This window comes from Rhodnius prolixus, unplaced genomic scaffold (genome assembly GCF_049639745.1).
Source record: "Rhodnius prolixus isolate KJV_2025 unplaced genomic scaffold, Rpr scaffold_4, whole genome shotgun sequence".
NCBI lineage: Eukaryota > Metazoa > Arthropoda > Insecta > Hemiptera > Reduviidae > Rhodnius > Rhodnius prolixus.
This window is the reverse complement of record NW_027411614.1, coordinates 32,987,477-33,015,177: the sequence shown is the minus strand read 5'-3', so window position 1 is coordinate 33,015,177 and position 27,701 is coordinate 32,987,477. Positions and strand designations below refer to the sequence as shown.

Sequence of the window (27,701 nt, the reverse complement as noted above, 5' to 3'; positions counted from 1 at the left end):
ATTTCTATCCAACCCTCTCAATACCCAAATACATAAGAAATGAAACCGATTTATGCCATTTAATTTGCTATCAAATCTTTTCAAAAGGTTTCTAACAACATTTTGTTAATGTTTGTTGTGAATCACAAGCATTACTTCTATTTGGAACATTAATTCTATGTATAGAACCAGTCAATTCTATTAAATTTTTTCATTTAACCAAAAATAATTTATTGAAGAAGTGGAGAAAATGTATACCTTTGTACCTGAAGACATAATAAAGGGAGTATTTCTTAGTAATTATGCAGTATCACTAAATCTATACTTCTCATGAAACTTTTTCTACGAAGGATTTCCATATATTGGCTAAAGTGGTGTAAAGGACCAAATTCAGTCCAACAAGCTAGAATATTAAAATATTTATTTAAATATGTCACTTTTGAAAAGGACATTTATACGTTGTTTTTTTTTAAGGTAATATATTTTAAATGATTTTTGCTTCCACTAGTAATTTAAAGGAACTATGGCGTGTGGAAAATAATTATTATCCAACAATTTGGCTATTCTTAATCTGATGACTGACTCATTTTGTGAATTTTGTATATAAGATGAGAGGCTGATATGCTAGCTACGATTTATAATTTAGACTGTTTTGAAATTGACTGTTTAAGAACGACTGCAGCATTAAAAATATTTTGGTCTTATTAAGATACTCTTTATTTTGATTTACACATCGTATGAGTTCTCCAGAAAATAAAATTTATTTCAACTTCTCCTTTATTACCTCGATTATTGTTACTTTCGTTATAGATATAATTAAAATTATGTTTCAGCGGTGGAGTTAAAAAGAACTTCAGCAGATTTTAATGAAGCTGACTTTAGTGATGAAGAAATAGATGATCAAAATGGAAGCCAAGGACCGTTGAGAGAAGAAGGAAACCAAGTGGATGATAAGGATGATTTTGGTGGGCTGGGAGATGATGCATGTAATTGTGCATACTCTACGCATACACTAGTGTGCATTGTGTTTATAACTAATTACTTAGCATAAAGAGGTTATTACATACAAATGTTGTAAAAAAAAAAAATGTTCTTAATATAATAATGGATTTGTTACCATTAATCCATTTCATAAAATCAACATCAGAGAACATGGATATCTCACCAATATTGGCTGCGTTAGGTGTACAATGGTCACTTGATTGGAACTGTGTTCAAAAGCCCACATTTCTTCATTCTTCTGCATTGATTGCATTTAGTTCCCCATATAAATTCAACTCCAACCTGTTTAATGTTTCTGTATAATTTAACAGAGTAAAACCTCGTTAAAACCTCTTTGTTTAATGTTACTACAAATTGTTTTCCTTATTTAATTGCCTACAAATTTGTTATAGTACTACTGCGTTCCGTTTTCTTCAGAAAACTGCATTTATATTTGAAAGTTGTTACAATTGCTCTCGTGAGAAGTAAGGGTGTATTTCGTAAGGAATATTTTGAAAATGCCTTTAAAGTACTTTCAATTCCGAAGTACAGCCAGTTTATTAAGTTTTTCAGCCACAACGCTGTATTATCTTACCTTGAAGAAACTCAATGAAGACAACTGTTTCCATATCTCTTCTTAACCGAAGACAGATTTTATTCTAACTTGAATCTTATATCAAAGGTAGTACTCGTGTTTCCTAAATCGCTTTCATTCTGGAACCAGTTGGCTTCAAGAACGATGTATAAGTTAGCAACTTCTTCCACTTTTACAAGTCACTGTGTACTACCTTCAGCACACTCATCTTTGAAAGATCAGCTGCAATAGTTTTAGTCGCCTGCTATCTCTTCAGCATCTACAACTTAACTGAATCGCTTTTCAAAATCTCTGTTGATCTCATTGCATCACATAGTTTAAAATTAAACGAATCTGGAAATAGAAAGGGCTCTAGATTTTCAGCTTATTTTAGATTTTTGTTTTGTTTTGTTTTGGTAGACAGATTTCTTAATGTTTCGCATTTTTAAACCTTTATATTTTAGGGGCAACAAATTTAGTATTTTTAATAATTGTTTGTTGTAATACGTCAGATCTTTATTCAATCAATTGCAGAAGCCTTTCAAGATTACTGTATCATCTAACACAAGCTAAATTGACAGAAACCATAATTAAATAGAAATCAAAGGAAGTAAAAGAGCATTAATAAGTAAATTTGTGAATATAGTGTAATAATAATAATAATAATTAGTGAAGTATTAACCCCTCTGTCTTCCTTTACCCTGCAATAAATGTCAATTTCATCCTTTGTTAATAAAATAATCCTTGATATTCACTTTTCAAAAATCTAATTACTTTTTGGATAAGGGTTTACCATAAGAATTATTGCAAGTTCCTCATTATTTGCCGAAATCTTTAGTAAGTAATTTTTCTTATTATTGCCAAATTTTGGTTGTTAGTGAATTTTTGTTGGGAGGAAATGAATATTTTGAATGCGAAAGGAAAAACGATTTGTAAATAAAATGGAAAATACTTCATCCATAAACGTGTTCACTAATAATGTTAGTAATGTCTAATTTTTCAGGCGGTTTTTACATCCAATTGCCGAACACTTGACGGAGGAGGATAGTTAACATCTTTAAATGAATTTCTCATTTTAAGACATTAAATAAAATGCAAAATCAAAACAGAGAAACCCAGCTTGGCGGTTTTCGTCACTGACGTCGTGACAACATCTACTACAAAATACCTCTTTCTTGAGTTAAAACATGTCAGCATTCAAAATTCTACTGACTATCAAGCCCCCCCTCAAGTTAAAAGTCCAGGGTAAGACTTCCTGGATGATTAGTCTAAACATTCTGGATTACGATGGGCATTATTAGACCAATATATTGTCTGAATGCCCTGAAACCTGCTTGGCCTCAGTTTCCTCAAAGATCCAGAGCGCAATAAGCCATAAAAAAGAAAACAGTCGAAATAAGGGCACACAAATATAGTCGTTGCAATGTTGAATAAAAATTTCAGGCCAGAAACAGGGGTAAAGTCCAAAGTTCGTTAACTTTTTGACGGGCAGCCTTAGACTTTTGTATAGCTCATGTGTAGTGAGTAGCATGGGCCTGCCAACAGACTATCTTGATAGCCTGTCGATTCTTCTGTAATAACTATAGGGGCAAATAAAATATATTTACTTAATCTAAACGATCCATAATTAAACAGATAGCAATTTTCAGTGTTAATGTTATTACAGGAATTCGTAAGATTTAATGTGAAGCTTTCTTGAACTGTAGCAAGGTACCATTTTCTTGCTATAATTGGAAACATTCAAAGAAAAGGTCAACTTCTTTAAATAAAAAATTAATGAGATTTCAGAAAGAAATACCGTCATTTAATTAAAAAAAAAAAAAAAATCTGGATTTCAGTATAATTAAAAGTTTACAAAACGAGACAAGAAAGAAAGTAATTAAATAATTCAGAATAAGTTGGTAATAATGTATCAAACAGAAAGAAAAGCAGATTGAAATGAAGCCTTTGTGTCTTCCATCGTCCACCACCCACCCGCCTTTCTTATTTAATACACTTGCAAAAATCAAAACTGTGGCAATTATTTGGAAGCGTTCTATTGGGTTGTTTTTATATCAACGATTGATCCTGAAGTATTCAATTGCGATTGGCTAGTTGTTAATTTTTAATTAAATAGGAGAAGTAATCATCTAATGTAGTATATTTAAAAATGTATGAATTCATAAAATATATGTATATATATATTACGTCATTAATAAATGTATTTAAATGAAAATTCCTAAAATTGAGAATTTGTTTTATCTACTCTAGAGCAAATTTTAGATAATAGGCGGATCGTTTTGCGCTTAGTTATATGATTTATGTTTGGGATAGTGGATTAATTAAAATTAATAAAATTGTCAGTTGAAAAGTTTTAGTTTCGGCGCATTAAAATGTACACAATATAATCACTTGGACAATATTTCATAAATTATTAAATTTACAGATGTTTTTCTAGCCAAACCGAAGAGATTTTGATGTACCGATTTGCTAACATTAAAGAATGCTGACGAATAAATATGATAAAATAGTCTACATAATAAGTTTCAGTATTTTAACTTCTTTAAGAAAATGAGACGGAAGTTTTATTAGTTGAAGCAACATAGTTTCTTGATTTTATTTAATCCAGGAACCAAATGATGGAATTATCGTAAAAATTATTCTTACTAATAAGATTCGTATAATAAAGGCTTTATTGCGATCAGTGAATGATAATTTATAAATAATGAATATAGAAATTAAAAGAGTTTGCATTGACGAAGAATGTTCATAGTTTCACAATTTATTGGATCGTTTTAGTTGCCAATTTTAGACTGTTGGAAGAATCCATCAATGATATGTTTCGTCTAGATTGCAATAATGTGGCAGGATTTTTTAGTGTAAATACTATATATTTTCATTTGGTAACGTTAGTTTTGATTCGCCATTTGTTAAGCCAGATCTGTAAGTGGTTGATGAACATTTGAAGAACCCTTGTAAGCGATAAGAGGATCAGAATGAGGAGATAGAAAGGATAGTATCTGGATGCTATCTAAGGTGAATCTGCTGCATTATATAAGGAGTAAAGATGAGGACATAGGATGTTGGCTGGGGGAACACCAGCACTTGCTAGATGGTTACTAAAAGATGCTGTTCCGAAGTTGGCTCTAAAGTATCGATCTGTAGTTACGATTTCAGATTTAGGTGAAAAATGATATCGCTCAGCTTAAACAATAAACCCTTGTGTTATATACTATGTGATGCCTCCGGAATCTGAATTGATGATCCGTAATTATATTTTGCTCTGATACATTCATTTTGATGATTGAGAATTTCCACAGAGTGAGAAAGTGCCTCATACTGGGGACAGAGATGTAAAGAAGTGGAAGGAATAGTACCTATAGCTTTTCTTGGAAGTTCGTTTAAGATGGTTAAGGTTATTAGATCGTAGCCAAGTGATTTTTTTAGGAAGTCTGCGTATTTCGTATACTACGTCTGCAGGTTTAATGGGATTAGGTGGTAAGCTGAGTTGGAGGTGGATGGTCAGTCAGTTGTTAACGTCTGTGGCATGTTGCTGGTCTAGTATGTCGATGTGTGGTGAGAAGATTTTTGAAAAGATATTTACTTTGTATTTCAAAATTATAAATGCTTCTGTAAAATAAAACAAGAGAAACAGAAAAAGAGCTTAAATCAAAAAAATTGAAAATATTATGCAAATTTGGAAAAATATTCCGAACTAACATTGTGTAGATGTTAATTAGATTAATTCGTTGAAGCAGATCTTGGTACCGGGTACCTCGACAAAATTTTATAAATTTAAACGCTTACAAAGCTTAAATGTAAGACCTAAAAGTATGAGTGGCATTTAAACCAATTTAACATCCAACTCATGGTATTAAAGTTTAATTTCGTTCAATCCGAAAATGTCAACACTCCTGATTTCATAAAAGTTAAGTAATTATATTTTAAAAGTGAATATTAAGGTATGAAACAGAAATTTTATCCAAGTATTTGTACATAACAGATTGGTTTTTACCTTTTTTATCAGCCCAAATATTTCTTTCCCATTCGTTCTCTTAATTTTTTCCAAGACACCAAACATAGCTTAAATTAATTATCTGTCAAAGTTTGGAAAGGTGTGAAAAATGAAATATGTATGTATATTCAAAAGGTTAATTAGGATTTTAGTTATTGTAAATAAACGTATTAAATAAGAAAACAAAATACGGTTATGCAGCGACCGCTATTTAAAGAATTATAAATTATATAAAAAGTATATATATAAAAGTATATATATTATATATATATATATTGATTGTTTGAGAATTAAATAAAAAAAAGAAAAGTATATAAAATAATTTTAAAAGACAATTATTTGGAAACCCTTAATGATAAAAAACAAAATTCGGGGTTTACAAATTATTATAAAGATATGCCTGTATATTAAACGCAATTAAAATGTATTATTATAAAAAAGAAATGAATAAAAGAAAATATTTCCTAATTGGTACTAATTATTTTGTTTCTTTTTAGGTTTCAAATTGTTATGTCAATTATATGTTAATATTATTTTTATATAAAATTAATATTGTCTGAAAAATCCATTCTTGAAACAACTATACTGGAAGATCTTCCAAGAATCCAAGGTGTGCCAGATGAAGTTATTCTAGAGCGGTTCCTTCCAAACACAGGGTGTAACTCGTAGTTGGGTCTATAATGTTTTGCAGCATTGAGACTCGAAAAAACGGCTCTCTTTTTTTTTTAAAAAAAAAGGTAGTCAGTAAAACGTTTTTAATGGAAGATTTGTACTTGGATTTAGAGACATCCTCGATGTAAAAGATTTTCTTGGATATTATTTTCTTTATTATCATACGTACAAAGAAGATAATATCTTCATTATTCCGCAAACTTTAGGAATAATTTCCACCAAATAAAGTTTCGAATAGAATTTATTCTAAATATTTGTTACAATAGCAGTTTTATCGCGGTTCCGATCCTATTTCTGTTTCAAACCACCACATAGCAAAAAATATCTTGTTAAACGATAATATATGTATACATAATTACAGGAAAATAAAAGTATTGAGAGTGAGAAGGTTAGTTGGTGGTGGCTGGTGAGTGAATTCTGAAGGAATGGAGGTAAGCGAACAGAGAGGAGTAAAGCAAGTTGGAGGTTTATGCAGATGAAGGGTACGGTAAGGGGCCGTCAAGGGTCATTAAGTAGAAGGTCCCTTACCCACCTCTATCGAGTCTGCTTGCCTAATTATCAACTGATAACGTAGCCCGGACTCAAGTCTCACTACAACACACCAACGTATCTCATTCACACGGTATCCCTCGGGTACGCTCACAAAACAAGCTAGGACCTCCGTTATGATAACTACTTACAACTAGTCCTAAATTCCAATGCCAATATTATATAGCTTGGCAACTCTATTGTTTCAAATACACTGTTCTTAAACACTACGTACTAACTGGATTTAGAGACTCAATTATTTTGGCCCTTTATTAGTAACTTAGTATTTTCATTCTACCAAACCTTTGATTGTAGGATCTATATGGTTATTTCAGTTCTACATTACAAAGAAATATATAACAATAGACCAAAATAAAAGGAAAATAGAATTTGATATTTGGTAACTTAATAGGAGATTATAATTAAAGAAGCGGTCTTACTTAAACTATTGGCATTATTTGAGAAAAGATTAAAAACCAGTCTTTCTGCCCAGTGTTGTCTTAAAACTCAAGAATAATTTAGTTAAAGTGTGTTTTTTTTGTTGTTTTTTTTACTTATTTGAATAATTTATAACTATACAGATCATCACAATATGTAAAAGTGAACACAAATATATATATCCCATAAGTGGCATTTGATGAAGTACACATCCAGTGGAGCGTCTTCCTAAGTTTCTTCTAAGTGCCATTTGGATTACCCTCAGTTAGGATATCTGAGGATTCAAGGAAAGGCTGAAGAGAAATAATGTTTTAGGTGGTTTCGCTTTAAACACATTCGCAACGAAAATGCCTCTACAACAAAACACTTATTATGGCATTTCCCGTTTGGCCATTTCTGGTTCAGTTACTAACCGTAACATGAGAAAACTGAAGGAAATCCTACTATTAAAGACCTCAAATAAAAACGAAAAATCTCTTTTCTTTAGCAGTTACTCACATATTTTCATGTTTACTAATGAACCTCGTCCAACGTTGCAGGTTCGGCCATCATTTAACATTTATCAGTAGAGAGGAAAATTCAATTCTTTATATTTTAAAAGCGTTAATGACTTTATAACTTTAGTACATTATTATTAAACTATTTTGTGTCATTTAATCTTTTTAATAATGTTTAATTTCTCTTGTTAATATATCAAGTAATTACTTGTAAAAATAATTAATAAATAATTATTAAACTATTAAATCTTCAGATGGATCGCAAATTAAGAAAATTGATCCAGGAATGATGATGGCCTCCCATAGTCCATCTTTACTCTCTCCACACTTTTTGCCATGTAATAGAATAATAGCAGTTCTGGTTGTTGCATACGCACCACATAATATTTAATTTAAAATTCAACTGCATTTTGAAAGTTCGAAATGCGCTGCAGAAGGTCCCAAAAAATTGTAACGTCGTATTTTGCGACAAAAATCTCCTTTGTTGTATGTCTACAACGGAACTTGTAATTCAACTTTAATACATGATTAAGTATCATCATACCTAATTGGTAGTTAAGAATTAAGACGACGTTAAGCTCTGCCAGGGGAAAAAAAAGGCGTTTACTTTATTTTATTTTATTACGTTTGAAAGATGTGCTCCACTTGCCTTTTGATATGATATGATTATTTTCTTTATCTTCTCTATTTTACTGGATATATCCATTTAGTCAATAATTACTGCAATTTTTTTCAAGGATTGATTCAAAATATCCATGGTCTACTATTGAATGCTAAAAAAAAGAAAAAATACATATTTTTATATGATGAAAGAACGAGGAAAAAAAATCCAAGTATAACTTGCAGAAAAAAAGAAAATGTTAAAAAATTAACACGTAACAAATAAATTTGCATTCTTCTTAAAATTATTAGTTCAAATTATTAACGAAAGATAGCGAAAAGCTATGAACGTTTTGGTTCCATAAATAACCACTAGATAGGAAGATGTAAGTACAAGGTCTTGTAGCGTCTAAAAATAAGCATGAGCTGGACATTGTTTACGAAGGAGCTATTTTACAATTTCGTGAATCGGCTCTCCTGTCCATGTATGCGAATAAGTGGCTCATTATTTTCCTCAGCAACTCCAGGCATGGGTCAGCAGATGCTGTTATCTCAGGTTGGTTGTTGGAACTAACATTCTATGTTCTAAGCAAGGTCTGTTATCTAGTGGTGAGTTATTAAACTACTTAATTTCCATTAGGCTCGAATTGATTCACTTGGTTCACTTTTATCTATAAACTTATTTACCATCTTTAGCTATAAATTATGTATACCTCTTCTAACACCTCCTTTAAGTAACCATTTATTCCTTTCTTACCTTTATCTCTTTCTTTCAGGTAGGTCTTCAAGTTTTGGTGAAGATTCTTTATGGGTATTAAAGCAATAAGAAGGTGTTGCTTGAAAGATGGAAAACAGTTTGCAAAAAGGTCAACTATAAGATGAGCAGCCTCTAACTCCTGATTCATTAAGTGAAACAAAAAAAAACTAAATAAACAAATTCATTAAAATAATTTTAATCTTCAACAATAACATTGACATATCTATTTTTAAAATCGCCATCTTTCCTTTACAAATTAAAATTTTTTCCAATTCATAATTATGAAAAACATAAAAATTATTACAAAAGAGCTTATGTGTTTTTACAAACCAATTATTACTTCTCAAATCTTCCAAACAACATACATCCTTAAATAAATTAAACGTTATTTTTTCAATTTAAATTTTAACGTAAAAAATTACTATTTGCGATATACGAGTACAATATGTATTGTCATATTTTTTAGGAAGAACAACAGTGAACGTAATTATTATTTTTTATAGTTTAATGGTGATTTAAATCATAAATGATTCAAGGATGCAAACAAACTGTGAAAGCTGCTTTGTAATTTATCACACAATACTAACAATTTATGGATAGTTTTATTATTCCCATTTTTACTTATTGCAGATCCTTTCTCCGAGATAACTTTTCTTTGGCAAATAAAACAATATTTCCTTTGTTTTACCTGGCAGAGTGCAATCTGCGCGGAATTTTGAAGAGGAGCGAGGACCACTCTTGCAATCAATCAGTTCATTCATTCACACATTTCTTATATTCTGTAAAAGCTGCTTCTCAATTTCGAAAATTCATTATTATAGTTTTTATTTTACTTTTCTTCGACTTCTTAATTTACCAGCAGCACTTAGTTGCCTAGCAGAAGTGAGAGCTATTGGTCTCGCAGTTAGCCAAATTTAAGTTTGTTTTAATGAGCAAATAATATTTTAGATTTTACGCTCTACGAGAAAGCAAATTCTACGCGCCATAAAACTTCTAGAGGCCCAAGTTAAAAGAAGCATTCGCTTTAAAATGGAACTTACATTTGAAGCAATAACCCTCAATTCGGGACAGAGACTTTAATGATCTCCTATCATAACATCTCGATTGCTATGTGGTGCAGGACACGCACAATTAGCAACAGGAAAAAGGCAACCCCAACTGAAAGCATAGGTTACTAACTGAGGAAGAATGTATGTTGTAACGTTTCTCAAAGTAACTATATGTTTCTTTCTTGAGCCTTTTTTAGTCAGGCGATTAGCTTTCTTTTTATGGCCCTCAGTGATCCACATCCACTCTAGTAACATACAATCCTTTTACATTTCTGGCGGTATAACCAATTGCATGACTATCTGATATTCTACCAGCATTCTTCTGAAGTTTTAAGCTTATTTAATTGTGGGCAACATGGACGGGGGCACATTTCGCAGTTGATATAAGGTTTTAATGAGAGGATGGACCGTTTGGATATTTGAGCAACGTGGTTCATCCAGAAGAGTTGCGGATCAAATATTATTTCAAGATAGTTGACAGAAGGAGAAACTGGATCAGGAAGTGATCAAAGAATACAATAGGAAGATGAGGGAGGAGGGATTTAATGATATGTTTGGAACAGATCAGTATGGCGTTAATTTTAAAGACTTAATACAATTTAGATTTTTTTATTATTTTTGAACAGACATCTCGAAGGTTCGAGGAAGGGAAGGAGAAATAAATCTGGAAATTTCAGCCTAAATATCAGGTGATCTTGACAGTGTTTAATTGATGCGCAGGAAGATCATTTGTATAAGAATAGAAAATTGAATAAAGGACCTTGAGAGATACCAGAAAGAAGTGGGAAGGAAAATGGGGTACATTAAAAAAGCGACGGCCTAGGACACGTGGGAGAAACAAATTGTAATCACTGGAAGACCCTTTGAAGAGTTTCTTCTTTTTTGAACCATCTCAAAATATTATCAATAGTAATTAATGTCAATGTTTCTACATCTCTAAATTTGTCATCTATTTGGTTTGATACGTAATCCTCTGCCCTTTGGGAATCTCTTAAGGTATCAAGTAAAATAAAGCCAAATATTAATGAATATTACTTTTGTTTTTTGAAAGATTTAGAGCGACCCTTTCTGCTATTATTGAAACTAAGAAGAAATAATTCCTGCCATTGATGCCATTGCCACTCCCAAGAGAGGATCCCGTGTTTAATAATTACGACACTGTTTACTCAGCACTATGGAAGGAAAACTTTGGCAAAGCCAGCATTCACAATAGTTACAATAGATATTACAATTAATATTTAAACAAACAATGTTTCATAAAATAATTAATGCTTGCCATTTATGACCACAATTACACTTTTAGAAATAAATTAATAATTTCGGAAGCTAAATATATATATTTGTATAATGTAGATATTGTCAAGCGCCATAAAACTATAAGTGAATGACGTACAATATTAATAATAAATAATAATTGTTTTTAAAATTATAATGATATCTCACGAACCACTAGTTTTTGCTTTAATTCCTTTTTAAATTTTATTTATTGTCAATATTGAATATTTTATTTAAATCTGTTGACAATGCAATATTTCTTTTTTATGCAAAGTTCCCTTGACTTGTTAAGCCTCTCGTATATAGTTTGCCCGTTTTACATAAATATCGCCATGCACGAGGATTATTCTGTTTTACCTATCTTTTTATTTATGTATGTTCATAAACATAGACTTACAAACACACACATACAGATATATATATATTGTAAGTTAAATATATCTTGTAATATTTATTTACTTAAGTCGACAATATAAATAGCATATTATTAATATTTACTACTAAAAAAAAAATCCCAAAATTAAATAATTTTAACATTGTTTATATATACAAAAATTATTTACGTTATAAAATGTACAAAATTCTTTATTATATTATTATTTCTGTCTATTTTTTATTTTGTTTATACCTAGATAACGATTACAAATTATGTAACAATATTATTTCAATTTTTTACAGATATTTGGAGTAAAAAAAAAAAAATCATTCACTTCAATCTATAAATTATCTAACATTTTCTATTATAATAATAATGAAAAACAAACAACCAAATTTGGACTTCATGTGCTTTACAGCAATTTATGATGTTAAAAGTGAATAAAATTTTGACAAGATTTCTTAACTAAATTACAATTAGAATTTAATGACTTACTCTTGTTAGTTCGTAGGGCTACGATCATTACATAGTTTCTTCATTCAGAGATAAGATACAATTTTTTATTTATTTATTATTGGGAGCTGAATGCAACAATCAATCAATAAAACCTCAAATGAATTTGATAGGGCAATTTGAATAATGCTTTCTTTTTTTTTATTTTCTTTGGACTGTACACCAGTTTAATTGATAGATTACAGACAGATGTGACTTCTAACACAAACTTCGTAAAAAAAAAAAAAAAAAGTATTAATATTTCTCATGGGCAAGATGGATATACTGCGATATATTTGGACAATTTTTGCCATTTAATCATTACATAGTAGTCCGCACTTAGCAAAGTTTTGAAACATGACGTGCTAAATCCCTCCCATACCAAACGCGCCAATTTGTGTCGCGAGATTTTTGTGTTTGTAAAACCAAAATAAAATTTAAAAAAATCCTTACTGGATTGAAAATTAAATTGAGTCCATAATAATACTTTTAAACTTAAATTGCAGACAAAATTTAAGGTTAAAGGTAATTCTTCTTCTGAAATATTTTTATGCTTCAAATTTTTATTCATAAGCAACTGCAATGATTTGGACAAATTATTCTGGTGTTAATAATCATTGTGCTACATACTAACAAGATTTCACTGCAAAAATATTTTAATTTAATACACTTTATTTTTTTTTTAATACAACTTTTTTTTTGTAACATATATTAAGATAGTCTCTTGTATTTTATCTGATAATCTTCTCTTCATATTTGATTATTTTACAACAATCTGTATAAAATATTAATTATTTACGTTCTTAATGATATGAAATACAACGAAATAATGATATGAATAGCGACCCGTTATAAACGTATGACACTAATAAAAAATGATTCATATTTGAAAATAAGGGCGTCAATATTACACTTTGATTTCTTCAATTTATAAAGATTATTATATTAACAATGCTATAAAATTTGTTATATTAAGTTTTGTAAGATCAAAAGTAAATTGATATAACAGCGTCTTTTTTTGTTTTTATCATTATTTATAATAACTTTATTGATATAAGAATCAAGGGAAGACTTCAATTTACATCTTTTTTTGTTCATTTATTCCTTAATATTAAGGAATTTTTTTAATATTTCTTTTTTAAATATAAACATCTAAGTATCTATGTTGATAAATTCCACTTTATCCTTAACTTGGTACATTAAATACTAACAGACCATATTTTATTAAAATATATATATATATATATATATAATTCTCATTGTCATTTATTTAATAATTTTTATTAAATATATATTATATACAGATAATAAAAAATAATAAAAAAAACTCAAGGAACAAAGACTTAACCAACTTCAGTTTAATTTCGTTTATTTATTTTTATGGAATAACTCGGGTGTTTATATACTTCATTTCTTGTCAGTATTTATTTATTAGGAGTGCCGTCATATTTAGTTATAATGAGCTCTGAGATTAGAGAGAATATCAATAGTTCTATTTTAATAACGTTAGCTGCAACTCACCGAAAAAGTTTATGTGGTTAGGTCTGCATTGTTGGATAAAAATATTGATTTTATCCATTGCAGCGTGCATATTCCTTGTATCCCCAAAAGGTTTTGGACTATCATAATAGGTTGATTAATCAGTTCAGTGTAGAGATTTCAATTTCACTCATATTTTCGTCTCGCACAACACTAGCAACAGTCAGAATCTGAGACAGCAAGTGTAGTGCGAGAATAAAAAAATAAAATAAATGAAGTTAAAATCTCTACACCAAACCCATCAACCTATGATGATGGATGAAAGACCAAAACCTGTCAGAAATAGAATAAATACACGTGCAACAATCGATAAAGTCAAAGATTAAAAAGGTACATTTAAAATTTTTATTCTTAATTTAGCAACTTAAGAATACAAAGTAGGAGGTTCCTCTAAGGTGCAAATAGTGGCAACAAGTATCCAGAGGATGATTGTGAATTTTGTATAAGTAGTGTTGTTCATGAACCATTTAGCATGTAAATAAAATTGGATTTTACACGAATGATAAATAGCCTTAAATTACTCATTAAATTTTTTTTCAAAAATGTGTGCTCTTTCTGTGATCACCTTTCTGTCATGGTAACTGTAATATATCTGAACATTATAAAGAAATGAAATACGTGCATCTGAATTCCAACAATGAAATCTTTAACATAAATTAGCAATTAAATGTTGCAGCAATAACAATCTAATATAAAGTTTATTGTAACTAAATAATAAAGTTTTAGTAACTAATATGTATTTTATAAATCCCTCTTTTTATCGGTGAACTGTGCGCATTAGGCATACAATGAAATAATAGCATGATTGAATAATATATCTAAAACTGCCAGGTCAGTAAAAGTAAATTAATAATATTAACCACAAAAAGAGGTTAAAACAGAAATGAGATAGAATGTAAAGCAATAAAAATTAGTTCTTAATGTATTCATTCAAGGCACTCCCACACCGTAATGTATTAGGAGGGAATAATAGACGAAAGATTATTCTTATGGGAATACAATATTAATTAATTTAATAGTGTTTAATTCATTAATATTCATAACCGGTTATTTTTTAATTTCTCTTACTCCTCTTAAGAAAGGAAGAATTGGAACCGAGCATTCCAATTTTTTTTTTTCTTTTACCTAGTTATAGAAATATTTTCTGTTTATGAAATGATAGCCAGTTAAAAATCATTACAGGAACTTTTATTCTCTAGAGAGAATAAATTAAATTTTCACATTACAAAAATAAAACCAAATCTGTCAATTATATTTACGTAACTAAATCCTAATCTTGTTGCTGAATAGTTTTTTTGTTAAAAATTTCATGAAATAAATTTAGAAGTTATTTATTGATTTTAAAAAAATTATTTTGTAAATAAATAACTGCTGTTGTCATTCTTTCACCGTCCCAATGACACTGATTAATTTAGTGATAAGCTAAAAGAAGATGATCAATTTAACAAAATATACTGACGTGACATAATTTACAATGAAAGAACTTAACCTCAATGATGTTTTATGTATTCTTTCTGTCTATTACTCCCAGAGGACGTCATAAAATTTTGGTAAGGTAATAAAACAATCCAGCCATTCTGTAAATGAGCTGCATTAATAATCATGAGTACTATTATAAAGGACAGTTACAGAATGTATCTAATAAATTCATTTATTGTAGGTACTAAAACTGACAGAATCAAAATTACACGATTACTAATTAACTTTTCAATTCCAGAGATTTCATTCTGATGTAAAATCCATGGTGGAGTTCTTTGGGTAATAGTTTCTTTGTATAATGGTTCTATTGGTGGGCCAATATTATATCTTGGTGCTAACGGTGTTGTCAACAATAATTCTGCAACATCCTCTGACTTAGGTCGTTTACGGTTTTTCGTTGGCGGTGGTGGTGATCCAATGAGTACTTTATCTTTAAACTGAGTCTTCCTAGCGCGTCCTTGCTTGGGAACATTAGCAACTGGCGCTACTGTTGTTTTTGGAATGTGCATTTCTGGAAATTCATTTATGGTAAAGTTAATTTTACGTATATTGAGTTACAAAAAACTATAAATAGTACTAGGTTCATAACACTGAAAGATTTAAGTTCGTTAAAGACCAGTTTTTTTTTTACTTTGCTTTATCATTACGTGCTCTTCGTATTGGAGAGACTGTCTTAATTTAGTTTATTTTTTGTATTTAATAGATTTTTTCCTTTTTACATTATCACCATAACTCGCATTTATTTAGGTGTAAATGTCCAAAAGCTGTAGACGAAGAATACGAATTATCATTATCGTGTACTCACCCAAATCATTAAGCCCCAATATAAAAGTTTTTGTAAACTTTCTTTGGCCATACCGAACATTCTTCCTCTTAAGAGGAGTATAGCAGTCTCTTAGTACAACCCATAAAGCAAGAATCAAAAAACGAATTTAAAGAAATAAATCTGTGCTGCGAAAATTGCCATTGGAGCTCAAAAAGCCTAAGAAAGGAATTTTCGGTTTTTAAACGCCATAAAGAAAAAAACTTCGGTGATGAGCAATCTTTGTCCTGTATTAGAAAATGTTTTATTTTTATTTTTGTATTACTCATCTTTAATTAAAATATGGTTCCTACATAAAATATTGAGAAACTCTTAAAAAGTGGAAATTGAAGCATTTAAGTTAACTACCAGTAGATTGGCGCCTACCTTAGAGCTTATTGCAAAGTGTCTACGAGCTTTATTAATAAAGGGTCCATTTCCATAGGCAAAAAATTCGTGTTTTCCTGATGGCGAAAATTATTTTTATTTATTTATTAATTGGGAATTAATTTTATTATAAAATTTATGGTAGCCATTGGTAGGTATCGACTTGTTTCCTTAGCAATGTTTCTGTTTAAATGAGTTGTATGCATGGAGTTGAATTTGTTTATTGAAGCGAGCTATTAAGTGAATGAATTGTAGCTGTATATCTTAAAAGTTATTCTATTTAAATCTATAAAGAATATTTAAATAGTTTCAAAATAGATTTATGAAATCTTCAGTCGGAAGGAATAAGAACTTCTCTCTAGAGCAGCGGTTCTCAACCTGTGGGTCGCGACCTCGGCGGTGGTCGGACGACCAAAACACAGGGGTCGCCTAAAGCCATCGGAAAATACATACACCCGATGGCTTTAGCCGCTGAGAAGCCGCGCTACCGTCTGCAGCAGCGCTATTCAGCTGGAACGCACGCCGTTATGGCCGTTAATGTTATTTACTGGAATTAGTAATAAATATTTCTCAATATATAATTAAATATTTTTTTTTTGTGATTAATCGCTATGTTTAAATTGTTTGATTTGTAGCAATGAGAATACATAATGCATAACAGGTATTTACATTTCGAATCATAACTGTAGCAAAATTACAGTTATGAAGTAGCCACCAAAATTATTTTTTGGTTTGGGGTCACCGCAACATGAGGAACTGTATTGTGGGGTCACGGCATTAGAAAGGTTGAGAACCACTGCTCTAGAGTATGAAAATAGCCCCTAAATTGGAATTAACTGAGGACTAAAATTGACGTTGAATATATTTAGCTTTGTGTAAACCATAAAAACAAATGTTATTATTAAACATTATGTAAAATAAGTACAAAGTTTTCCGTAGAGCTATAAGATATTTGTAATAAGTGGATATCGCTATGATTTCGCATAAATAATTCTTTGATAAAGATGATTAAAAAATTGTCTAGAAAAGAAGATACAGCCCTCTGGAAGAATAGAGAAGCATTGAACTAGGCAAATCATATAATTATTTTGAAAAAATTAATTCCAGATAGTAATTTTTTATTTAGTAGGCCTATTTAATTTAACTGGCCCACAGAAACTGCTCTTGAATGCCTGGAAATCGTCACGTACTCAAAAAAGTTTAATAACGTTTAATTATAAAATATAAAGAACTATGAACAATCAAATTAGGGCCCTGTATTTCCCTCAAGCGAAGAAGCACTTCATGGCTATAGGTTATCCTAATCTCTTTTTTATGGGGATAAAATAAAAATGCCGTCCAATGAATGAACCTTCCATCTTCTAATCAGAAATGCCCTCACAATCTACAGTCCTGCTGTTGAACAATTGCTCACAAAATATGAAGGCATTGAATACTTACTTATTCAGTATGCAAGATGGAATCAGAGGTAATATTTGAAAATACTAGTTTTAAAAAATAAAGTCAAACCTTGTAGTCTTACAACACCTTCTGCTTTGCCGATAGCATTCACTGAAGAGCATAAATAGCTGCCGAAATCTCTCTTCTCTAAAGTTTTAATGGTCATGTTCATGAGCAATGTGTAGTCGTTGACGGCAATTTCCTTCATCTCATATTTACTATTTCCCATTAATTTCTCACCTAGACAATATAAAAAGTAAAAAACTTAAATATTTAACATGAGAAAATCGAAGATACTACATTTTACACTTGAAAAATAAATAAATAAAATAAACCAAACACGATAATATTGAATAATGAGAATTGTTATCATTAAAATACTAATACACTGGGTTCAGAAACAATGTCTTAAGGAATCTATGTTAAATCTAACTTCAGCTTAGTGTGACACTTTAGACAAGCATTAAAAAAAGCTTCACATCAACGTTAAGTCTGAAAGAAACAAAACTTGTTTCAACTTGACAAAACTGCTTATCTGTAGAGGTGGAGTGAAGATAAGATAAAGTTCTGCAAGTTTTAGAATAACCTAACTATGTAAGCTTTGCTTGCCACTTTTATTTCTCTAATAACTATATTTTCTAACAATATGTTCAATGGCAATCAAATGTAATTATCTTTCGTATGCTTAAAAAAATAATTAAAAGGTAGTAATTTTGCCAAATTTTGTTAGGTGTTTGCATGTACCCTAAGATTATGAATTCGTGAGACATGAGCATTTTGCCACAATCTTGTCTTTGTGGTATCAATTAATAAATTAAGGAGAAAAACAAGAAAAACGAAATAAAAAATACAAATTTATTTATTTTCAAAAGCTTAAGGACTTGCCCGTTAATTTACAAGCGCGATTGTCAGCAATTCATGATAAATCAGAAAAGACAATGCAGCTAAGCAAAAGTCTAGAAATTTTGTTACTCCTTACTCAGAGTAGAAAAAGTATTTTCGTAGTAGAAGTTTTCTAGGCACAGCCCAGCAAATAAGTCACCAAATACTGTTGGAAAAGAAATTGAACTTCGTTAAAAAGATTATCTTCGAGTCTTCTTTTTTCATGGTTAAGAATTACAATAATTGGTATGGCGCAGTAGCTAGTGAGAAATACAACTCCTTCATTTTATTTAAAATTTCTTTTAAAAACAATTCCAAAATTGGATATAATATTTTCTTTAATGAAAATATCGAAGAAATAAAACGAAGATAACATTTTAAATTTGAAAAAAAAAAGGAAAATAAATTTTAAATATAAAAGAAAGAGAGAAGTGAATGAGAAAATGGCTGGTCTACTTGTGTACGTGGAACCATTATACATGACAGATGCCTTCTGGAGTAGTAAATAAACACTGTAGCTGAATATACTCTACTCCATTTACTTCCCTTAGAACAGGTAGATTTAATTTTCTTCATAATTAAAGCCACGTTTCTCTCCGGGGAGTTTGCTGCACTTGGAAGACAAGTGGAAGTTAAATTACACTGCTGGCAACACCGCCGTTTGTCGATCGTTTACGGCTGATGACTTAAATCTGCTGCTAGGTGACATCAATGAGTTCTGTTTAACTGATTTCTAAATATTCCGTTTTTTTGTGTGTTTTTGTGTTTGATTTTTTGTTCGTACGATTATACTAAGAGTGGATTTAAAAGCTAAACGCTTTTAATAGAAACTTGTTCTCTAGAAAATCAATTTTTTCGAGGATTACCCAGGGATATGTGTCCTTCTAAAGAGCCAAGACAGAACTATTGTACGAGTATATTTTGTACAAGAGCGCTACAAAAACTTCCAACTACAAAATAAAATGAATTAAACAATTTTTAAATTAAAAAAACTGACTGGCTCAGAGAAAGAAAACTTGGAATCTCTAGGCAAAGATTGAACACAATTTAATGATGACCAGATTTGAAGAATGGACGTGGGTATTAGGGAGTAATTATTTCGTTAAGAAAGTGTAGGTTGATGTTTAAACAAAAACGATAAGAGTTAATGTTTAGTTTTCAGGGGAAATGGGTTTAGGAGAGGTGGAACCATCAATCACAGAGGTGATCTTGGTACAAGAACACACGAGACTAGACTGCCCACTTCGTGATGTTTTCGATAATATTATTCCCTAACAAACAATAGACAGAATATCAAAACAATAAGCCGATGATCGAAATTCGACAGATATTCTACTCTGTTAGCAGTATGTTTGGACACATAATCGCCATGAAGAGGGGAACCAGCTGACAATTGGTAAGGCGGGGTATCGTTACAGCTCTTGGTTTTCTCTCTCCAGCTTACCCAAACTGATGTACGTAATACGCGCAAACATAACCGCCCACACACGACAGCTATTATCCTCCTCTCAGAATTAAGTTTAGACTCTCAGCTAGTAAATACCCAACCAACTAAATGCTACAACTCTACAATTCCACCTAAACACGCTTCGTTTTATACCATTTAACTTTCCACATACTAAATTAGATTTCCAGAACGTTAAACTTGCACCAATATAAGGATGCAATTTAAATGTAATGCTTGCCAAAAGAATTTCGTTCTTTTAACTCAACTGCAGTGTAATTTGGGCTTTTAAAGTAAAAAAAAAATCCAGATTATCACACTCAATTGACGTCTCCTGCAGTAATTAATTTCTAAAAACTGGCGAATGTTTGTTTTATTAAAAGTGTTAGATCCGCATCCATTGGTTGAGAAACGCAATAAGAAAAATTGGTTGAATGTTTGGCCTATCAAATTGTAGAAAATTTATTTATACTTTCCCAACCTCTTAATAAACTCACAATAATAATTCTATGCGAATTTAGTTTTAGGAAAAAAGCAAATTCTTGGCCCTTAGAGTCTCAAATAAATCCAAAAACTGTAGCCAATCAAAATGTCGAAAACCACATCTCTTTTCCCTTACTAATGGAGAGTGTAATCAAATTTTAGAAGTTGTTTTCATCGTATGAACATTTTGAGGCTCCTTGTATAGTTATCAAACGTTCTTAGCGCTTGGCCTCACACTGTGAAAAAATATCTAAGAAAGTAAAATATCTCAGAAAGCTTAAGCTTAATAGTTCGTTTTTGATATTACTTTAGCTAACGATGGTATTCCTTTAAAGTTGATTTAATGAGATTTTATTATAAGTCACAAGTCACATTCTTTATCTTGCATTAAGCTTCTGTAAGTGATACAAGAAAATGCACTTATTATGTTCATTTTCACCCTTTTATGTTAATGGAGAGCCATCTTAATAAATCCCTTTCATATTAAGGGGAAATGATTTACTTGTGAAAGATTTAACCTCCACAACAGTTTCAAACAAACAACCGTAAGGTAATATTCAATTTTAACAGAAATTGTGTGGTTGTTGGACAGAGCTAATGAGAAATATTGAGTAAAATGGTTTTGCTCAAGTTGTCAAGGATTGTTTTTTTTTTTACTTGAAACAGTCAAGATTTTAAAAAATCACTGTAAAAATTGAAATTCGATGGCTACTCTATTTGGTACAATTTTGATGGAAATTGGGGATACGTAAGTCACTATTTTAACCGAAATGCATTTTGGAAATTCGCCATCTGATTGATCTTGTTTATTTTTCCCAATTTTAAAATTTTCATTGACGATTGAATTCACAAATATTATCGTTCATTTAAAGAAGTTTATTAATCCACTATTAGTCTCTGCAATATAATGGTTGGTACAGTAATTTTGCTAGTAATTTTCTAACAAATGAAAGTAACAGTTAAATACGAGTCTGTACCCACGAACCTACACTAATCTAAAGTTCATGCTTAAAATCATTAAACTAAGCTACCCTTTTAGGTTAATTGAACGGGAATTACTACGCAATGTCAGTTAATTCAATGAAATATACAGGTCCTATACATTAAGAAGCGGATTGTTAATACTTGTATGCTTCATTAGCAAAAAGACCTCACACCCCACTTCTACATGTTTTTAAGACAGCCGTCTAAAATGGAATAATCTTGGCACAAAATTTTAAAGAATGAAACAAAACAGCCGTTACAGACTCTGCTAATACCAATTTATTGGAAACCAAAATACCCACTGCAAAACTTGGGCTTCGTCAAAGCCCAATTAAAAGAAGAAGAAGAAGAAGTCCTTCTAATTTAGAGACATTGTTCGCATAGATATTGTTTCCTATGTCTGGAAGCTCTTCATTAGTACCTTAATATTCCAGAAGTAAATAATTTAATTTAATCCCGATTCCTAAATTTCGCTTAAAATTTTATTGGATCAACTGAATCAATTCTCTCCTGCACTGCCAATCCATCAATCCCTTTGAAACCTCAGTAGTGTTTCAATACATCCTTAAACAGAAAACATTCGCATATCTTATCCCAAGATCTTGGGTGGATCCTCCCATCACGCGTAACCTGGTTATTACCTGTACCTAGCTTAGTGACATAATTTTTCAAACAATTTTTGGTATCATATTTATATGCTTCAAATATACGTAACTGTGCTTTAGACTTCTATCTACAGCTTATTTCTAATTTTTAAAAGTAATATAAAGAAATATTACTAAGTTTAATCCAATAAACTTTTACCGAACATTTACCTGTCTCTTTATACCAGGAATGCATTGCTCTAGGTGATGTTTCCACATAACATTGTATAGAGACATCTCTACCGACGGGTGCTCCCACCAACTGGTTCGGTACTTTCACCATTGGATGGACTGTGAACAGAACAATACTTTAATATACATAGTTTTTAATTGACCATTCTTCTTGTCTTCTTATTTTGTGAAACTGTTAAATTGTATAATTGAAGAATAAAATAAAAATTTAACTAAAACCTAAACTAAAAATTTAAATTTATCCCAATTTACGTGTAATTTGACATTATCTGGGAAAAAAATAATAACCCCTTCTACTACTTATAACTTGTTTCACATTGTAATTTGTAAAACTGTTAAAAAAACCATATCTCTTTTGACATTTTACATTTATAGATTTAAGTAAGAAAACAAAGAAAACAAATCTTTATAGTGTTGACGAACCTCAAGAATTTTGGAAAGAAATAGATTAAATTTTATAAAATAACCACCATCGCATTATTATTATTAAATTAGACCCAACAGCCAAATAACTTACAAAAAACCAAGATACCTTGTTCTTATTTTCAGATTTGTCTTTTACAATATTTGTCTAGGTAATGACCTAATAATGCCAATGGTCTTCAAAGCGTGCAATCGTTTTTTGACCAGCAAAGAAACGTCTGATTACATCAACAATTGTAAGTTTAAGAAGTGAAAGACGTAGAAGAGGATTCTGATTTGAAGAACTGTGATAATTAATTTCTTTGGCCCCCATATTGGAAATATTACCTATCGTCAATAAAGTGTTTCATATTTCTTCATAATAAATAAAAGTAGAGATAAGCGTTTGATTTTCAAAACTGAAAAATAAAAGTTAAAAAAAAAAAGAAAAAAAAAAGAAAACTAAAGAAAGGGTAGAAAAGTTGACTAGAGTTATTAGACGGTATATTTAAAGTAGGACAGAAAGAGAATGAACAAGTTATTAGTGGAACTGCGAGGAGTGAATGCCATGATTGATGATGGAAAATAAGAGAGTGCGCACAATTCTTAGCAAACTCTCTTCTTGGATTACCACGTCCATTAATCCTACATAGAAGTTTAATCAAGGCATCTAACCCTACAATGTAAAGTAACCTGAGCAGTCCCTACTTAGAGAAACAGTAAAAATCTGCTACTTGTCCTGTATTTGGGGACTTAACAAAAGTCTATGCTAATATTATACGCTCCTTGTTCTAATTGAATATTTCTCACATAAATTATTATATATATTAAAGTAATATTTAATTATATTTGTACATAAACATTATATTTATACATTTGAAGAGTCATCTCATCTGCGTAAATAATCCATTATATTCTAGTAAATAAAATCTTCCTAAAAATGTTTTTATGTTTACATAAACGTAATGACTCTAATCATTTAGATTAATATCCATATAAACGTTTTATTATTAAGAGAGTGCAAACTGAAATATCCAAAGGATAAGGAAGAAGCTACGCTAAAGCGATTCCCGGATCGAAATCATTCTAATCGCAAGGTTAGATTGCTTAAAAAATTATAAAGAACGATTTGTTCAAAAGGAAAAAAAAAAAAACAAAAATCACATGCAGGAATAACGTTGTTTCTATTTAAGCTATCCAAGATGATGCAAGAGTATCTGTCTCCAAGAGTGGTTGCTTGCCACCACTGGGCAAAGACAGGCGAAGGAGTTCATTAGAGGCTATTCGCCAAGGCTGCCTGCAGAATTAATCCGTCAAGGCCGTGGGGCTGAAAGGCTAATTTTAGGCCTATTAACTGGCCACTGCAGGCTCAGAAAACATATGCATCGCATGGGCCTGACCCTTTGTAGGTTCTGTCAGGAAGAGGAGGAAACGGCACTGCACGTGTTGTGTCAGTGTGAGGGGCTTGTCTGGCTAAGGATATTACTTCTCGGGGAGGAAAAACCAAGTCCTGTAAGCTTTACCCAGGAGTCGCTCTCCAGAATTAAGAGTCTGATTAAACGGACGGGACTGGAGGGCGAGCTCTAGAGTGGGGGGAGCTACAATAGATCCAAAGGGGTTGCAGTGGCGTAGGCCTTAAGGGCCGCCCTATTAGAATCTTATCTGACTTTCTAACTGATATCCCGCACTATGAGTATACTACCAAGATCCACAGTTCACCGTAATTTAAAAAATCAAAAGTTTCACCTTTATCATAACCAGCGCAATCTAACAAGCTAGTCCGCCTGTGATAAGACCCTTTGACGATATTTTTGCAGGTGGGATGAATGCAAGCTTCGAAGCAATTCCTAATTTTTTTTTTTCGTCATCTATTAATGGTCTAGAATAAATTATAACCAGATGACAGAAATCGTCGGATGGAACCGGTGATCAGTTAATGTTTGGTGCGGCGGAGTGGTTAGACAAATTTATTGGGCCCATACCTTCCGCCAGGTACTTCAAATAGGCAACAATACGAACATTTTATTCGCCTGGAGTTACCACAGTTGCTGGAGGATGTGCCATCAGAAAAAGAATGTGGTTCCATCCAAAATGGAAATCTCGCGCACTATGCCTTAGTGGCGAGGAGAAATGTGACGAGTTCAGTAACCCCTGGAATTGGGAGAAAAGGACCAGTAAGCTCTCCTCCCAGATCGCCAGATTCAACCCTTCTTGATTTTTTTTCTTTGGGGGCGGAGTAATATCTTAAGGTGATATCCACTGGTCAATAAAACTATCATTTTACTTTTCGCAAAATGTTCGTTGTAATTAACTAGAAACTAAAAGTAGGTAAGAAACACACAGATGAACAGAACTAATTCAGTTGTTTGAATTAATGTACAAGGAACTGTTAAATAACTTTGCAACGGAAACTTAGTTAACTACAAACTAAATGGTTGTAACAATGTTGCCAAAATACTTTTCTCTCCAAAACTATTAGGGAACAAAGTTTATCTTTTAAATGATTTATTCTTCAATAAATCATCTGCCATATTAACTGTGGTCGATCGATTGAATAAACTTCTTTTCCTTAGTATTTACTTGGCATTCTTTCACTAATTCAAGAAGCAAATTTCTTTTTTAAATTTAATTTTCGTTAAGCTTGCCTTCCACCTACGAAGAATAATAATTAAATTAAATAATAATCAGGATAGTATGTGCTTTACACAGATGACCAATTCCCTACTAAATAGAAGTGAATTAAGTAAAAATCAATGATGGGAAGCAGAATAACGTGGCAACCTACGAGGAGGAGATCACTAAAAAGCGCCTTGCCGGGGGTAGGAAAACTATTTTCCGAACAATTATAGCCAGCGAAAGAAAGAAACCTACAGGGACAAGCAAAGTGAGATTCACCTGGTATATCTTGGTGCTGTTGGAGACGATATTAAAGTTGAAAAAAAAGATTGGGTTTCTAATAGGGAGAAATGAAGTAGTACCTTCCGCTTCGAAATGGGTTTGGAAAGGTGTAAATCCTGACTTAGTGAAGTAGAGAAGGATAATTCGATCTCAGAACATTTTACTTGAAAAAAAAGAAGTTATAACTTAGATTTATCGCAACACTGAAAAACTGGGTTGGGGAATAAAGTAGAATCTCTGCCTCAAAAGGTGAACAAACTACCAGAAAAAAAAACCCTAATAATACAACCCAAGTACGAAGAGCACTGAAATGAATGAATCATCAACTGTGTTAGACTGTATATCGAAGACAGTGCAGGACTTTGTAGTGTCTAACTATAGCTCAAGTAGCAACAAAAGAAAGGAATGGATTTGAACAATGGTTCTGAAGCCCTAAAGAGTGCTTCAGTGGTATGAATTGTAAAAGAATAGAAATGGATTATATTAGGGATGTAACAAGCAAGAATAAAAGGAGAAGTACAGGCATGGCTACTGACTGTTGAAAATTGGAAATAACAAAATTAACAGGTGGAATCTATTAATAAAATAAATAGATGTTATTTTACATGTTGTTTTGTAATGTTCTTTTTTGTACTAACAATAGAACAGAAGTGTTCTCCGACTGAGATTTGCATATACCTACTGAAATAGTAGGTTTGATACTCCTTTCTGTTAGGTCTTAATAGAGACAATCAAATACTCGCAATCAATATATTATAATTACACTCTGTAACCGCTAAAAATATCTAAAATGCTACAATTCTGACAGTATTGTCCTGAACTTAATTCATAAACTATAAAAGAGGAAACTTACGCGGTAGATGACAGTTCTATTATCAAAAACTTCCTTGGACTATACTGCGTATGTTTAAAAAGTGAGATCGCAGTAAAACCTTCAATTGCGACACAAAGTGAAGTGGCAGAGACAATATAGGACCCAGAACTAAGAGGATCCAAACATTCCTAAGTGGGGTTATAATGAAGCGGCTTTTACTAAGTCTCTTAGTTTAGAAAACGGCATTCCATTCTTCTCATGAATGTTTTGTTTGGGATTTGAGGGGATTAGATTCAGTATTATATGGAAAATGCTGATCGGCTCAGCAAGGTCTTGGGCTATTTTTCTGTTTAATTCTGGAAATTGCTGTGAATTTTAGTAAGAACATTGTCTATCTAAAAGATTTTTGTCAAAGAAACGGCTTTGACTTCACGACAGACGAATCAATTGAAGCGGTCCTGGAATCAATGATATAATAATTGAAATAAATTTAGAATAATTAAATTTTGGAATTGGAATCACAATTTTTGCTGGAAAATTTTTCTCAAGGGGCTTTTTGGGAAGAGAGACTTACATTTTTATAATCATTTCTGTATTTGTACGATAAAATGTCTTTCAGATAGAAATTCCAGGTAGAGGATTGTTTTATCAGATTTCTCAACAAATTTATTTCAAGACCAGAAAATAAAAACACTTAATACTCACAATGCACTTTTACCGAGATCCTCTTGCTGACAGAAGGAGGTATTCCATTAGTGGCTATACAGACGTAGTACCCCATGTCTGTTCTTTGGACATTCGACAACATCAATTCTTCACCTTCCACAGTAGGTAAAACTAAAATAGAACATTTATAAGTATAATAATTTCTATATTTTTGTGAAAAAAAATTATTAATTTAGATCTATATTACAAGAATTTCAAAGTTAATAATAACAGTATTTAAAATAAGTTGTTTTTATTTCAGATAATGTAGAACAGTCCTCCTAGAATTAATGTGGCTTTTAGATGTGTCGGTCCAAATAGCTTTGTTTGCTAAGAATATAATGATGTGTTTAGGTAATACTAAACAGTGGTTAAAGAGTACAGGTTAATTGTT

General features: G+C 31.2%; 2 protein-coding genes and 1 long non-coding RNA gene across 12 annotated transcripts in view; 2 read left to right on the top strand and 1 right to left on the bottom strand.

Moving 5' to 3' along the window:
• Window positions 1–5,258, top strand: part of LOC141455982 (lachesin-like) — a 325,735-nt gene extending 320,477 nt beyond the window's left edge. For 4 of the 5 annotated variants that reach the window (XM_074131526.1, XM_074131525.1, XM_074131524.1 and 1 more), the window contains one exon: window positions 813–5,258. In XM_074131526.1, coding sequence (XP_073987627.1) covers window positions 813–1,030 — 218 coding nt within the window. In that variant the 3' untranslated portion in view covers window positions 1,031–5,258. The remainder of the gene's footprint in view (window positions 1–812) is intronic. The other variant, XR_012459551.1, reaches the window with a different exon arrangement.
• Window positions 5,259–8,444: 3,186 nt separating this feature from the next.
• On the top strand, window positions 8,445–10,039 carry LOC141456156 (uncharacterized). The gene is made up of 2 exons (XR_012459627.1): window positions 8,445–8,819; window positions 9,040–10,039. It is a non-coding gene; the product is annotated as an uncharacterized lncRNA (long non-coding RNA).
• The window catches only part of LOC141456154 (lachesin-like), a 413,770-nt gene continuing 395,269 nt past the window's right edge, over window positions 9,201–27,701 (bottom strand). For all 6 annotated transcript variants that reach the window (XM_074131863.1, XM_074131864.1, XM_074131859.1 and 3 more), the window contains 4 exons: window positions 27,308–27,439; window positions 22,468–22,587; window positions 17,929–18,099; window positions 9,201–15,741 (listed from right to left, as the gene is read on the bottom strand). In XM_074131863.1, the coding sequence (XP_073987964.1) occupies window positions 15,377–15,741; window positions 17,929–18,099; window positions 22,468–22,587; window positions 27,308–27,439 (788 nt within the window). In that variant the 3' untranslated portion in view covers window positions 9,201–15,376. The remainder of the gene's footprint in view (window positions 15,742–17,928; window positions 18,100–22,467; window positions 22,588–27,307; window positions 27,440–27,701) is intronic.